Source organism: Quercus lobata, chromosome 6, assembly GCF_001633185.2.
Source record: "Quercus lobata isolate SW786 chromosome 6, ValleyOak3.0 Primary Assembly, whole genome shotgun sequence".
NCBI lineage: Eukaryota > Viridiplantae > Streptophyta > Magnoliopsida > Fagales > Fagaceae > Quercus > Quercus lobata.
Window position 1 is genome coordinate 21,261,957 of NC_044909.1, and position 16,534 is coordinate 21,278,490.

Genomic DNA, 16,534 nt, shown 5'->3' on the forward strand with positions numbered 1-16,534 from the left:
GAATTCACTCACAAACATGAGCAAACAATTTTTAACAAAATGCTGACTTTTAGAAAAAGAATTGCATGCCATATACGACTCACAGCAGCTTCCATGTAAAACAGGAGTAGAATACAATAACTTTAGCTCAAATGGCCCCTCCTTACCTAACAAGAGTGGCGAAAGATGAGGCCGTGACCCACTGAATACGAGTGTAACTTACAAATAAAAAACAGACAGCCAAATTGAACAAACAATACTTTAATACCAAGACCAATACATCACTGAGCCTCTACAAGAGTAACCACAAAATATTAGTTACAGGGTAGTATTCAAGATAGCAATAATCAGTTCATCTTGTTAAAATGAAAGATCAATCATGAGAAGGAACAATTGAGGATCCATGATGTAAGCATTTACAGTAGCTGGGATCATGCAACACAATCACATAAATTAGAATCGGATGTCTCTAGACAAAACAGAAAAGGATTTAAACTTTAGCCTAAATTAGTTGCACCCTTACACATGACTGAATGAAGTTCAAGAAAAATGTGTAAACAACAAGAGAAACACAAAGAACTCACATCCATGATGTAAACAATTATAACAGATGCATCCAAGTCTCTCTCCCTCTTAACAATTGTCTGAAAACAAGAAAGCACTTTATTTATTTTAAAACAACTCAGCATGATATATGTCACTTGCTCAAGAACACACAACACTGTTTTTATATTTGCTAAATTATTTATCACAAATTCATATCTGAACAACTTGTAATACACCTTTCTGTTTTCACCTAAAAAACTCATGTCACACATTGCATTAACAGCGGTAAGTCTTTACTCTAGCCAAAAAATTCCCCGGCTCCTTAACAACCCACTCCTACCCCCTCTGCACACGTGCGCTCTCTCTCTTAGCTGCACTCAAACTTGGAACAAAGCAAGTTTGAGGATGAAACACGTAACTAACAAATAAAAAATGCAAACAAATTAGGTCACTGTGTGATCATTATGCAATTGCTGCACTATGAACTTCCCTCTTAACCAGCTCCCACTTTTGTAACATCCAAGCTTTACCTATATATATTCTGCAGATGGGAAGGACCTTCTATATGACAGTTCACGAACTTGAACAAGAACGAGTACCAAAGCCCTTAAAATGAGTCTCTTCTCTGAGCTGTGGAATTCTGACCACAGCCAAAGACTCCAATACTCATTTATTTCATACAATTTCAGGTAGGTTGTGGAGTGTTTGAGTTGCATTATGCAGGTCCATTTTCAACTAAAACACAAAGTTTGGTTCCAAAGATCTCAATTGTGCACAATTTTTCAGTTATAATAAAATTTACTTGTATATAAAAGATAGGGTTGAAATAAAGGGCAAATGTCAACTTGCCTAGCCACATAAATCCTGGTAAGAGAGTTAAAATAACAATTGTCCAATCAAAAGTCAAAGTAAGGTGTGATGGCAAAAAATGGTCCAACTAGGCCTCATGATAGATTTAGTGACTTGCAAACACAAATTCAAAACACTCTCCTAACTTACTTTCACCACAAGAAAGCTGATTGCTGGATTTGTCCACTTGGCTGACCTGAATTGGACTCAAGCCATTAAGATAAACAGCTTATAAAGCAAGTACTTTTGCATTTTCTTTTTTATTCTGTAGAACAAAAAAAATCCATATACTTTCTGCTGCTCTTTCTTGTAGCCATCTGAACATGCAGTGCATTCCAGATAGGTGCCATACGAGAGCTTTGCAAATCAAAATAACATAAAAATTCTGCAAGTACTGAGAGAATTTGCTCACAAACATGTTAAACCGAAAATTGTTAGGTATCTTGGAATGCATACAAATTATGAGACTTCACCATAGTTTCAATATGTACTCAGTGTAACCGACTTGAACTAGCAATATCAGTCTCAAAATTGCATGCACCAACATTACAACACCATCCAGTAATACAATTTTTTTTTTTTTTGATAAGTAAGACCATCCAGTAATACAATTGCATACAAAGAGCATGTGTAAGGGAGCTAGATGTCTTTTTTATAGCAACAAAATGAAAGGAATTAAATTTCTGTGACAAAAGTTCCACAGATAAATTATATTTTAGTTACAAAATTTCAGCCATGGAACTATTTGCAGAATTATGCCCATTTATTAAGCAAGAACAGATCACAATAGCCTAGCAGATGATTATGCATTTTTGAACTTGAGCTACAATGTTCAAACAAATAAAAGATAACTCACATTACCAATAAAAAAGTAATATGGGTTAATTGCAATCTTGGAGCTCAACTAAAGCAAGTAATTTAGCAAGGTTATTCTCTTCTCATTTTGAAGAATCCAATGATCCCTTGTATAACTTCAACAGCTCAGAAGCCTTGTCCTCATGAATCATAACAAACTTCTGCCAAAATGTCTTTTCAGGGCACTCAAAATACGCATGCATTTTAAAATTCTTCTTCACCAAACTTTTCGATAGCAAAACTTGAAGAACCAAACCCCTAGGAATCAATCTCTTTTCCAAGCTCAAAGAAACAAGTAATGAGTGTTTCTTAATGAGGGAAGACTCCATACCCATCTTGTTGACAAGAAAATCCATTATCCTTGTAAGCTTTTCCTCAGACACCGTCATACACCATGGATCGTTCCTAAATGCCATAGAAACCTCATCCTCAGTCCAACCCCATTTCTTATAAACATTGAGCTTCCTTTCCCATGTCGATTTGCTCATTGATCGCACAGCATGTACTGCCTTGGCAAACTTCATTGTCAAAGGATCAAATCCCATTTCTTTTACTTCCTTGACAGCCTCTCTAAACAGAACAGGATTAGACCTGAATGCTCTTGGGTGCTTTTTAAGCATAGAAATAATAATCGACTTGGGCATTCCGCTATCTCTCAATGTATTCATATTGGGCACCACATTAGTTTCAAGATAATATATTAACATACCCGAACATCGCTGTATAGCTTGAAGAGTCTTATCCTCAGACTGAAGCAAACTTTTAATCAAATCAAAGGAAGGGATAATATGTTTCTCTAAGCTTCTTCTAAAAAGATCAGGGACCCCAGTAAACATTTTTGCAAGGTCAGGACTTGGAATCCCTTTAGAGGAAAAGAATTCCATTTTGGGCAAAAGGGTTTTCTCAGGATTACATTTGAGCAGTACTGGGCGTCTTCTAACTAGGCTCGAGATCTGGGTTTGAGAGAACCCATGGTTCTTCAAAAACTTAACCACAGCATCTGCTTTTTCTGGGGTTTCGAACTGAACATATCTGGAAGCTGATAAAGCAGCTTCTGGTGTGAACCCAAGTGAGTTTATGAGGTAAGAGACAGCAAATGGTTGCTGACTTGAAGTGCTGGAGACATAGTATTTCAAGGATAAAGATAGGTTTTGAAGAAAACCCAGTTTGTGAATTGGTGTTGGAGATCTACTAGTAATGTGTTTCTCACCATTTAGAATGGTTTTGTAGAGACAATTAAACATTGGGATTGAAAAACGCACCTGTTTAGTTGTGTAGAAGCAATGACTTCTGTGCCTGACTGAATTTTTGAACTCCACAGCAGGTAGTAGAAAAACTGAAAAAAAGGGAGCTGTGAAGTGATTTTAACTAAAACCCTCCTGTGTTTGCTCAAAAAAAAAAACTAAAACCCTCCTGTGGAATTGAAAAGAGGTTTATGTTTTTTTGACTAAGAACACGCAGAGCCGACGTCGTTTGTGACCTATGCGATGTAACGAACTCTCATTTTTCACAAATCAGCCATTCAAAATGACACCGTTTCGAAGGAAGAAAAAAGGTGCTGCTACCATCTCTCTGAACGACACCGTTTTGCCAACTCAAAACAAAAATTCCGGGTATTCCTACGACACCACCGTTTTGCCCAAACTATAAACCCAATTACACAAAACATAGGATCTGCAACGTGACACACGGATTGCCATTCAACCTATTCCCAAAATCAAAACCCCAGGTACAATTCAGGAAAGGAAAGAATAAAAGTATTGACATTTGACAGTTTTACACTCTCTGCAGTAGTGGCTTTGTCAAGCTTGTCTAAGGGTGCTTCCCACTTCATATGGTAACATTTTCCCCACCACCATACCTACCTTCTTACCCATTGGCCTTTGCCCCATCCTAACCATAGCCGCCTCTCCTCATGAACCCAGAACAACCCGATCTCACCATAATAGTAGACCCGCCTATCTCAAACCACTACACCAGCAGACCCATTTCTCTACCATCCAAACCCAATATAGCTCGTGAGCTCTCTTCCTTGGGCCTTATTGGAAGGCTTATCACTAGCAAAGCCAATAACAAGGTTAGAGGCTTAGAGCTATTCTCTTCAAGGCTTGGAAAATCCAATATAGCTGAGGTTTTGATTTTGGGAATAGGTTGAATATAATTTGAGCAAAACAGCGGTGTCGTAGGAATACCTGGAATTTTTGTTTTGAGTTGGCAAAATAGTGTCGTTTAGAGAGATGAACTCCCTTTCCAAACAACAAAGGATTTCTAACAATTTCATTAGTTGCCCGGTTTTGAAAGTATGTATCAAGGCGAAAATGGGTAATTACCCATAAAAATCTAACTATTTAGTTAGTTGACACGGTTTGGAAACATATTGGAATTCTAGCAACTCGAGTTTCAAAGGCTCGATTTTGGGCCTGTAAATCGACTCTTTGAGGCTCGATTTGCATGTTTTACTCGGGTCTGAGTTGGCATTATTGCCACGTGGGGTCTACTTGTAAATCGAGTCTTAGAGACTCGATTTACGTTTAGAGTAAAAAAAAAAAGATTTGGCCTTTACACCTTCCCACCTCAACAACCACAAAACCACAGCAATCCTAACAAAGAAAACCACCAAGAGAAGAAAGAGAAATTAAAAAAAAAAAACCCAGAAACGGTCGCCTGCGACCCAGGTCGCGCGCGACCCCAGGCCACACTAGCCCCAGGCCGCGCCAGCCCCAGGCCGCGCTGGTGAGGTAAGCTTTCTCTAGATTCTTTCTCTCCTTTCTCTGATCTGGGTTCTTCTCTCTTTGTTTCTGGTTTTTTTTTTTTTTTTTTCTTCCTTCTCTGGGTTCTTCTCTCACCAGCGCGGCCTGGGGTCGCGCGAGCCCAGGTCGCGCGCGATCCAGGTCGCAGGCGACCCAGGGCGCAGGCGACCCCAGGTGCGCGCGACCCAGGTCGCAGGCGACCCAGGCCGCGCGACCCCAGGCGCGCGACCCAGGCCTGGGGTCGCGCGGCCTGGGTTGCAGGCGACCTGTTTCTGGGTTTTTTTTTTTTTTTTTAAACTTCTCTTTCTTCTCTTGGTGGTTTTGTTAGGATTGTTGTTGTTGCTGTGGTTTTGTGGTCGTTGAGGTGAGAAGGTGTAAAGGCAAAATTTTTTTTTTTTACTGTAAACGTAAATCGAGTCTTAGAGACTCGATTTACAAGTAGATCCCACGTGGAAATAATGCCAACTCAGACCCGAGTAAAACATGCAAATCGAGCCTCAAAGAGTCGATTTACAGGCCCAAAATCGAGCCTTTGAAACTCGAGTTGCTAGAATTCCAATATGTTTCCAAACCGCGTCAACTAACTAAATAGTTAGATTTTTATGGGTAATTACCCATTTTCGCCTATGTATGAAACTAGTATCTCGAGTTTTTAAAACTCGAGACCAATAGCAAATCAAGTTTTAAAAACTCGAGTTCTAGATTTTTGAGACAGTTGACGTGCATAAAAATTTCACATGGAATCCATGTGGAACTCAAGTCTTAGAGACTCGAGTTCCAGTGCGTACCTATGGAATACAACCCCACAAACGGACCTGACTTTAGAAAGAAAAGCTCCAATCAAGAACCAACCCAGTACCCGTACCTGACTTTAGAAAGAAAAGCTCCAATCAAGAACCGACCCAGTACCCACCAATCTCCAGCAAATGTTCAACCCTTCAAAACCCAAAAAGCAACAAGACCTTTTTCAATACAAACCAAGACAACAAAAAGCAAGCAATGCCCACAACCGAAGACAACAAAAACAAGACCCTTTGTTGTGGATCTTCTTCTTCTTTCTTTCTTTCTTCTGGGTTTCCTTCTTTCTTCTCGGTTCTTTTTTTTTTTTTTTTTTTTTTTGGGTTTGTATGTTTTTTGTTATCTGTTTGAAATCTTTTTTTTTTTTTTTTTTCTGGGGTTTGTATGTTTTTTTTTTATCTGTTTGAAATCGAGTGTAAAAAACTCGAGATTTATGTTTTCTTTGAACTCGACTGTTAAAAACTCGAGATCTATGTGGCATATACATGTCCAACTCAGCAAACTCAGTAAGTGGGAAGCGAGTCTTTGAGGCTTGAGATTGATGGAACTCGAGTTTTTAAAACTCAAGATGCTAGTTTGCATTTTTCTTTCAAACCCGTATTAACTTACTATATTCTGTCCCTTCACAACGTTAATCTGCAAATATCCCCTTAGAGAGATGGTAGCAATACCTTTCCTTCCTTTGAAACAATGTCGTTTTGAATGGTTGATTTGGCAAAAATAAAACATTTCAGAATGCCTAGATGTCACTTATCACCTTAAACTAACAAAGGGTGGAGTTTTGCTAACGGAACCAAACTTCAGGATGTAAAATCCAAACATTCCCAAATTTTAAGGGTATACTTTGCAATTCATCCTATATATTGTAAAAATTTGATTCCACAACTAGTGAATGCACACAACAGTGACAAGTGATGCAATCTTCTATCTATTTAGAATAATGAGGACAACTACCGCACACACTTGGTGCGATAGTCATTCTATAAGTATAAGTGCTTGTGGGATGTGGGAGGTAAGATCTGGAGTTCAAGTCTTTAGAAGGGAGCTTCACACATATGTACACTTAGATCAGACTAATGTAAAATTTTTATCTTGTATTAAAATAATAATAATAAGAATGAGGACAAATTAATAGTGCCACATGGCAGGTAGCAATTTATCCATCATATAACACATCTAACATGTGTCAATACATTTAATAATAAATAAATGGTACATTAGAGATATTTTGTATTTTTTTTTTTTGAGAAACAGATATTTTGTATTTAATACTCTTAAAGGTGATGATGCATGTATATATTATTTAATAATATATATGTGTGTGTATGTGTGTGTGTTATTTACTATACATATATATTTAACCATTTGATAATGAACAATATAATTATAAAATAATAAAAAATAACTTTTAGAAAATAAAAACTTACATTTGAAGTCCCCATAAATGCTACATAAAATTAGGGCTATCCTATGAACTGAACCAATCGACCCACCAGACCATACCCGCCCAACTTGAAGATCTGTGCATGGGCGGCTCTAAATGCAAGGTGCAGTCGGTCATAGGTTGTGCTTAAAAATAACCAAATAATCGGTTTAGATTTCAGGTTATAATATATTTCACCTGAATAACCCAAACAAATTGAATTATTAATAAATATATGCCTTGCCTGCCCCGACTCTTCGGTAATTGGTAAACATAAATCAATAATAAGGTTTGATTTTTTTTTGGCAGTATTTCCTAATTTCCAAATCAACTGCTTAAATCAAGTCAAGATTCAAAATCTACGGCCACAATTACATTGTGTACAAACTCAATATTAGTGATTCAGTGACACAAGTACCCAATTCCTAGTTCAACCGTTAAAATCAAATCAAGACCAAAATCCAACTGTCACAATTACAGATCAGTCTTTTGATTTGATATCTGATATCTCTCAGACTCTCTCTCTAATCTCTTCACTCTTTAGCTTTGATCTTCTCACCAATGACCAAATTCTCAATACTCTTCTCTCTTCGGCTCTTCGCCTCTCTCTACTTCAAACCCTAGCCACTCACTACAAACCCTAGCTGCAATTGCCTAGGTGTGGTTGTTGTCTCCTCCTTACTCTGGCATTATCTCCTCCTCATTGATTCAATTCTTACTCCAAACTGTCTTAGGTAAATATTCTTTATTTCTCATCTCTCTTTTTGTTAGCCTCTCATTGATTTTATTTTATTTTTATAGAAATTAACTGTTAAAATCAAATAAACCCAAAGATTTATAATTTGAAACCCTAACTAAAAAAAATTGAAACCCTAAGTATTTTGAATTTGTTCTTTATTCATTTGTTTGATTAATTTTGTTTCTACTTTAATTTTATTTAGGAATTGAAAGTTGTCTAAGTAGGTTTTTCTATTTTCAAATTCGAAACTCCAACACTTACAATTTCTTTAAGGTGTGATTTTTGTTTTCCTTTGTGTTTAGTGTTTAAAGTTGAGATTGTGTTCTTTCTTTGTTTGAACTGATGTTTGATGTTGCTTCTGTTGTAATGGTTATTGTTGTTGTTGTTGTCGTCATCATCATTGTCGTTTAGTTGTAGTTGTTGTTGTTTAATAAATTTTGAGTATCATTCTTTTTGCTTTTATTATTTAATAAAATTTCAAGTCTTATATTGTTTGTATTTGGTTTTGTTTTGTGTGTTTGTTTTGTTTTGTTTTTTTTTTTTTTTTTTTTTTTTTGTTGTTTTTTTTTGCATAAGTAAGATACTGTTTTTCCTTTTTGGTTTGTGAGGTTATTATTAGTTGTTCTTGTTTTCCTAGTTTGCTAATAATTAGATTTAGATATTTTTTTTTTTTTTTTTTAAGTCATGGTACCCTCCACTGATGCACCATCTTCCCAAATATCAATTGCTACACAAGCTGATGGTGCTATGTCACCCAAGATGAAGTTGCTAGTGCTACCCAAGCTGAAATTGTTGCCGTTGAGTTGCCCTTAGTGGTATTGGTAATGGTTGGAATTTTAATATGCAATCAAAGAACAAGAAATGAAGAATTGTTTAAATCTTTTTACAAAAATCTATGAAAGTTACATTTGCAAAATATTCATATATATATATATATTAAAAAATATATATATGTTAAATATTGTGCTCATTTAAGGTTCATTCCCAAAAGAGTTAAAATATTTTTAGATAGTACTCAATTTTGAGTTTTTTATTTTTATTTTAGATACAATAGTATTTCAAACCTACCGTGTCTATTTTATAATGATTACAAGAGACTTTATCAGTTAAGTTAATTGAAACCCAATAATTTTTATATTCTAATTTATTATGTACGTTCAATTTTATTTTAAATTTCATCTTGCAAAATCACTACAATTTGTATATTATTAATGTTACCTCATACTTCTGAGTATACTACGAATTTATATAAACTAAGTTTTCCTATTAAAATATATTGATATGATGATGGTAGTAAATTAAACTAAGATTGAGTCCTAACTATCTCATACGCGATAGCTTTCTCATTTAGCACACATTATAGCTACTAGTTCTAACAATAAAATAAAGTATATCTAAATAACCACACATTATAATCACGATTATTGGTGACAAATCCTTCCAATTTAATAATCCTCACAAAACACCATGCTTCGCACACATGAGCAGTGTGTAAAACATGTTCCCATTTTGGGATTAGTCTGAGATTCAATAATACCGACAACAAGTATATAAGAGTAGGAGGAAATAATTGGCCGGAAATTTCAGACAAATTAAATTTCTTGTGGACCATGAATTTGCTATTGTTACAAACCCTTCAGCATAGATGAAGTTTATAAGATATAAATTTAGTATGGAGGCCATGCCCTTTCATTTATGGCAACTAGTGGTAATTCTTGTACTCCAATTTTCTCGTAATTAATCATATCACATTATGCTACAACTTAGTAATGAAGAGATCGAACTCCCTATGCTTATCACCGCTATCGCCGATTCCAATGCTGTAAGTGCTGTCCACCACCTCGGCTGAAACAGTAGGAAATCAATTGCATATCTCTTAGTTTTTATATGAAGTAAATTGAAAATTAATTTAACCATTATTTTTTCTTGGAAATGATTTTGCAGTAACTAAGGTTTTCATATATACTATATAATCGACATATGTTTTTACGTGACAATGCCATAATTGGATGCACTAGCGACAATCATGATGTTTTTTCCTGACAAGTCTTTGGAGACTTTGCATAATATGGTTTCTTTTCTTTAATTGTTTTTAAGATACAATTTATTTTTATTTTTTGCTAATTTAAAATACAATTTATTAGTTATTTGCAGATGATTCAATTACATTTTATCTCTTGACTTTTAAAAGCATACACTCCTTATATCTTTTACATTGATATATTTGTTTATGATTTTAGTTGTTTTTAAGAGGGTATAAAACTATGTAAAATTTAGATACAGTATTTTAGGTGTTCTTTAGGTTCCCCTCTTAAGATTCAGTCATGTGACTATTTAACTAAAACATACATTTCTATGTCATGAAAAAAAATTTACATGACAAAATCTTAAGAAAGAAACCTAAAAAATAGCACATAAGTATTATACATAAGTCTTGCTCTTTTCTTAAATTTACCTAATTCAACTGGACGAATACATGTAGAGAAGAAAAAAATACAATTCTAAATTTTTGACTATCAATAATGCATGAAACTTTTATTATAATTTGATAGTGAGATGTTAAAAGACATAGGAGATAGAATACAAAGAAACTCACCCTTTCTGGTGCATTTATAACAACATTTGGTTGAACAGGAATTAGTGCCTGCAATAGATATATAATGAAATCAAGATAGAGTCAAAACAGAACAAATACTTTTTTAGATAACAACACAATTTAATTGATTGGACAATTTGCAAGCATTTATATAATGAGACTTAGCAAATTGTCGATTGTTAGATTCAGGCATGAGTTATCCAGGCATGGGTTAGTGAAACGGATTCTTATATCTTTTGTAGAAAATAATAAAGTTAATACAAATTTTACTACAAAAATTTATAAATTAACTGATGTTACAATGAATAAAATTATTATAACTTCAAAAAGATAATAAATAAAAATAAGTTTTTGAATTAATTTTTGTCTGTACCTAGCCTTTGATAATCAAGTCAACTAGTTTTTTTTTTTTTTTTTTTAATAAGACAAGTAATCTAGTCATCACCTCTTTATAAAATAATTTAAAAAGACAAACTTAAATAGTAGTAAAGTATTTCCTTTTTTTATCCTTTCTTTTCAAATAAATAAAATAACAACGAAAGCATTCAAATATAAAAATTGGAGTAGGTTCCAGTTAGCTCAACTGGTAAAGATCTGAGATTCAATCTTTGCCTACACCAAAAACTAATTGGTGTCTTGGTTTGATGATATAGAACTATCATCAGGAGCGGACGTCATAAGTTAAAAACACTCTAAAATATATATATATATATATATATAAATTGGATAAAACATAAATTATTAAATTTATGATTCAATAATTAATTTTAATAATCTAAAAGCCATATAATTTCACAAAACAAGGAAAGAAAATGGATGTATAAAACATATGTAAAACATTAAATAAAGTTAAATTATCTATAAAAATAACTTTAGAAGAAAAATCTATAACAAATTTACTAAAAATGAAATACTCAATCTTAATAGTAGATTTGACACTAAAAATATTCCTATATGATCATTACACGTAAATTTAACAAATAATATCATTAGCAATTTCATATACAGTATTAAAAAATTAACCTATCCATATATATATAATTTTGTTTAAATTAAGTTATTCATATAGTATAATTTTGTTTATTGACAGCCCTTAAGTAGGTGATTTGTCTTTTTCTATCAATAAACAATTTACTTATATCATTGAAATTTTTTTAGATAAATCACATTTTTTTAGGAAACATGTATTTTAGAGGCACTTTTTAAAATTTGAACTCTACAGTTTAAAAAGTTTCATAATTAAACATAAAATTCAAGAATGTTTCAAATCAAACCTTATAGTTTTTTACATTAAATTTTAATCCTAAATATTTTCATTAAAAATATTAAGAAGGGCGTCAATTAATTGAATTAATTAATAGTACAATTTTAAATGTTTAGGATTGGATGAAACCAAACATTAATTTAAGGCACAAAGTTAATTTAAAATGCAATTTGATTCAAAATTTTAAGGGGGAAAAGTAAATACAGTAATATTTTCTCACCTGATTCAGATCTGGCAAACCAGGAGGAGGCCCTTTCTTGGAGCGCAGCAACACGTAGCTATCCAAGAAAACATCATGGTCGTGCTGCCGCCTGTACGTCTGTGCGCTATAGCAACCAATACAGATATCGAAGGTGTGGCGAGCACTGTGAAAGCATGTAACGCACGTGAAATACAGTCCAAATTGGCACGCTGAGCAGCACTGGCACCGCACACTCCTTGTTTTCAAGATGTAGTACAATGTGAGGACTTCCCAGAAATCCAGCAAACCGTCGTGGTCGCGGTCCAAACTATGGTAAAAGTTGCTGTCTTCCCAATTGTAGCCGTATTGCCCGAAAAAGTGGATGAACTCCTCGTAGCTGACTCGACCATCTCCATTCGAATCCATGGAATTGAAGAAGTCCCACGCTTTATTCTGAAGATCCCCGTTACTATTGTTATAATAAGCAAGAGCGGCCATGTGTAACTCTTTCATCGCCATGTCAAGACCTTTGATGAGTACGTTGCTCTAGGTTTTTTGGGCTTCTTCACAGGGAGGTGAGGACTTGAGAGAGGAGGCAAATTTTTGTGTTGAATTTATAGCATACTACAGCCTATTTGGAACTGGAATTTCATAAAATTGAAATGTATTTTTTTTTAATTATGTCATAACTTGCAATGTTTTTTTGCTATTGTATCCGTTTGAATTCATCTTATTTTAATTGAAATTGAAAATATTGTAATAAAATAATTTTTTAAATATGTGAATAGTATTGTAGAAAAAATGATTAAAAAGTAGAATTTATAGATTCATAAACAGTAGACAAATATACTACTTATAATTGATTTAGTCAAATAATGCTACTTTAAAAAAAAAAAACGAAACCGCACTGTTTAGGTATCTTGGTCAAATAGTACAACTGGAAAAAAAAAAAAAAAATCAGAAAACGCAGCCATTGTTGCCAACGACCATTCAAACCGCGTTTCATTAATGATGCCAGCTAAGTTAGCTAGTAGTGTCTCTTCAAAAAAAAAAAAGTTAGCTAGTAGTGTCCAAGTCCATTATTAGACTGAAGAGCTTTTCTTTCACGCCCCGTGAGCTTGACTCGTCCCATCATTTTACATTAGCTAGTAGTGTCTCTTCAAAAAAAAAAGTTAGCTAGTGACTAGGTCCTGTGGACCAATGTTGTCTGCTAGTGATAGATTTGAGCTATACGCAGTGGAGTTAATTTGCAGCGTTGAAAGAATCCTGCTCCCTTCAAGAAGGCGAAAACTTGTAAAACTATAACCTGGTTTAATAGTGTGCAAACTTCAAATCTAGTTGACTAACTGGGTTTTGGCATGCATTATGCATGTGGACTAACAGGTTACTACATCAAATTTTGAGTTCTTTTTTAGTATTTTGATTTTATGATTTTATTTTTTTATTTTGGTATTTGATTTGCATTTAGCAAGATATTGATGAAATTTTTGACTGGTTGTATAAACCAGCCATTAATTCTAATTAGAAGAATGAATTTAAGTTGTATTTGAATGACAACATTTGGATTTGGAATTGGATTTGAAATCTAGTTGGATTTGGATCAAATCCAAATCTTTTTTTCTTTTTTTAAATTACCTAAATAAATAATTTGAATTAGGACTTCTCAAATCCAAATCCATAGCCCAAACCCATACCATCCAACAGACCATTATGATCAGGCAAAATTATTGGTGCCTTATATACCTTCTCCTATGGTAACCTAACCTCAAAACTTAATTTCAAGATTATAAGGAGTGTTTTTTTATGTAATTTTATATTTTTTAGAATGTAATAAATATTCAAAGCATTATAATTTTGTCCTTAATTTATAAAGAAAAAGCTATGTAATTTTCATTTTTGGTGAAAGTTGATGTGGTTTTTGAGGGATTTTTTGGGTTAAGTTGATGTGGCCACTAGACAGTAGATAGATGTTTAGATACCACTTATTGTTGAAAACTAAAAACTAAAAACATTATAACAAAATAATTTTTAAATATGTAAATAGTGCCATAAAACTTAATTTTAAAGTTGTTTTTATTGAAAAAAATACTTGCGAGCCCATGAACAATATATAAGACCCACTGAAAAACATGAGACGCAGCTAAAAGGTGCTTTTTCAACACCATCCAAAACTAAGAGGGTATAAAACTACGTAAAATAATTTATGTGCAACATATTTAACCCTTGTTTTTAAGGTTCACTACACTGAATTGAAGTACAATTTATCTTCATTTTATCGTTGAACTATGGTACTATAACCATCAATTTGGAAATAATTGAGTAGTGTCAATTAAAACGTATCATCTGCTGTAGAATAATAATTTAAGTTATCTACTAGAATCCTAACAAAATTAAAAATGAAAGTTCAAAATTAAATTTACACATGCTACGGGCAGTTACCGTCTCTTACATAATATTTTTTTAAGAATAAAATTTAGGTACAGTACTTTAGATGTTGTTCCTTAAATTCTCCTCTTAAATTTAGTCATGTGATTGTTTAACTAAAACATACACTTCTATGTCATGAGAAAAAATTTACATGACAAAATCTTAAAAAGGAAATCTAAAAAATAGCACATAAATATTGTATATAAGTCTTACTCTTTTCTTAAATTTACCTAATTCAACTGGACGAATACATGCAGAGAAGAAAAAAAATACAATTCTAAATTTTTGGCTATCAATAATGCATGAAACTTTTATTATAATTTTATACTGAGATGTTAAAAGACATAGGAGATAGAATACAAAGAAACTCACCCACCATTTCCATTCGAATCCATGGAATTGAAGAAGTCCCACGCTTTATTCTGAAGATCCCCGTTACTATTGTTATAATAAGCAAGAGCGGCCATGTGTAACTCTTCCATCGCCATGTCAAGACCTTTGATGAGTACGTTGCTCTAGTTTTTTTGGGCTTTTTTACAGGGAGGTGAGGACTTGAGAGAGGAGGCAAATTTTTGTGTTGAATTTATAGCATACTACAGCCTATTTGGAACTGGAATTTCATAAAATTGAAATGCATTTTTTTTTTTTTTAATTATGTCATAACTTGCAATTAATGTTTTCTGCTATTGTTGCCAACTACCATTCAAACCGCGTTTCATTAATGTTGCCAGCTAAGTTAGCTAGTAGTGTCCAAGTCCATTATTAGACTGAAGAGCTTTTCTTTCACGCACCGTGAGCTGGACTCGTTCCATCATTTTACATGACTAGGTCCTGTGGACCAATGTTGTCTGCTAGTTATAGATTTGAGCTATACGCAGTGGAGTTAATTTGCAGCGTTGAGAGAATCCTGCTCCCTTCAAGAAGGCGAAAACTTGTAAAACTATAACCTGGTTTAATAGTGTGCAAACTACAAATCTAGTTGACTAACTGGGTTTTGGCGTGCATTATGCATGTGGACTAACAGGTTACTACATCGAATTTTGAGTTCTATTTTAGTAGTTTGATTTTATGATTTAATTTTTTAATTTTGGTATTTGATTTGCATTTAACAAGATATTGATGAAATTTTTGACTGGTTGTATAAACCAGCCATTAATTCTAATTAGAAGAATGAATTTAAGTTGTGTTTGGATGACAACATTTGGATTTGGAGTTGGATTTGAAATCTAGTTGGATTTGGATCAAATCCAAATCTTTTTTTTTTTTTTTAAATTACCTAAATAAATAATTTGAATTAGGACTTCTCAAATCCAAATCCATAGCCCAAATGCATACCATCCAAACAGACCATTAGGATCAGGCAAAATTATTGGTGCCTTATACCCTCTCCTATGGTAACCTAACCTCAAAACTTAATTTCAAGATTATAAGGAGTGTTTTTTTTATGTAATTTTATATTTTTTAGAATATAATAAGTATTCAAAGCATTATAATTTTGTCCTTAATTTATAAAGAAAAGGCTATGTAATTTTCATTTTTGGTGAAAGTTGATGTGGCCACTAGATAGTAGATAGATGTTTCCAACCCAGGGTATGTTTGGATACCACTTATTGTTAAAAACTAAAAACTGAAAATATTATAACAAAATAATTTTTAAATATGTGAATAGTGCTGTGAGACTCAATTTTAAAGTTATTTTTACTGAAAAAAGTATTTACGGGCCTCATGAACAATACACAGGACCCACTGAAAAACGAGAGACGCAGTTGAAAAGTGCTTTTTAACACCATCCAAACATACACCCAATGTTAAAAAAAAAAAAAAAAAAAAAAAAATCACTACCTCATGCACAGCCAAAACTACCCCCTTCTATCCAAAAAAAAAAAAAAAAACCCTGTGCACGTTTTCTATTTAAAAAGAAAAAATTTATCCTAAGTTCAGTCAAAAGAAAAGAACTACCCCACATTTCCTATTAAAAAAAAAAAAAAACCCAATCATATTAAAAAAATAAAAATAAAAACCCACTCAAAAAGACAAAAAAAAAAAACCAATTGCAACTCCGTGGAAAAAAAAAATTCCTCTTTCATTGGTTCCTTTCTTCTCTTTCCTAACATTGTGGTCCCTCAA

General features: G+C 33.3%; 2 protein-coding genes across 2 annotated transcripts; both read right to left on the minus strand.

The window, feature by feature from the left end:
• Nucleotides 1–1,954: 1,954 nt before the first annotated feature.
• Nucleotides 1,955–4,463, minus strand: LOC115993757. Its single transcript, XM_031117732.1, has one exon. The coding sequence runs from the start codon at nucleotides 3,471–3,473 to the stop codon at nucleotides 2,313–2,315; it is 1,161 nt and encodes a 386-aa protein (XP_030973592.1). The 5' UTR covers nucleotides 3,474–4,463; the 3' UTR covers nucleotides 1,955–2,312.
• A 5,046-nt stretch (nucleotides 4,464–9,509) lies between these two features.
• Nucleotides 9,510–15,009, minus strand: LOC115993984. The gene is made up of 4 exons (XM_031117985.1): nucleotides 14,784–15,009; nucleotides 12,020–12,387; nucleotides 10,536–10,583; nucleotides 9,510–9,784 (listed from the first exon to the last, which is right to left on the minus strand). Exons 1-4 carry the CDS (start codon nucleotides 14,893–14,895, stop codon nucleotides 9,686–9,688), a joined length of 627 nt encoding a protein of 208 aa, XP_030973845.1. The 5' UTR covers nucleotides 14,896–15,009; the 3' UTR covers nucleotides 9,510–9,685.
• Between the last annotated feature and the right edge of the window lie 1,525 nt (nucleotides 15,010–16,534).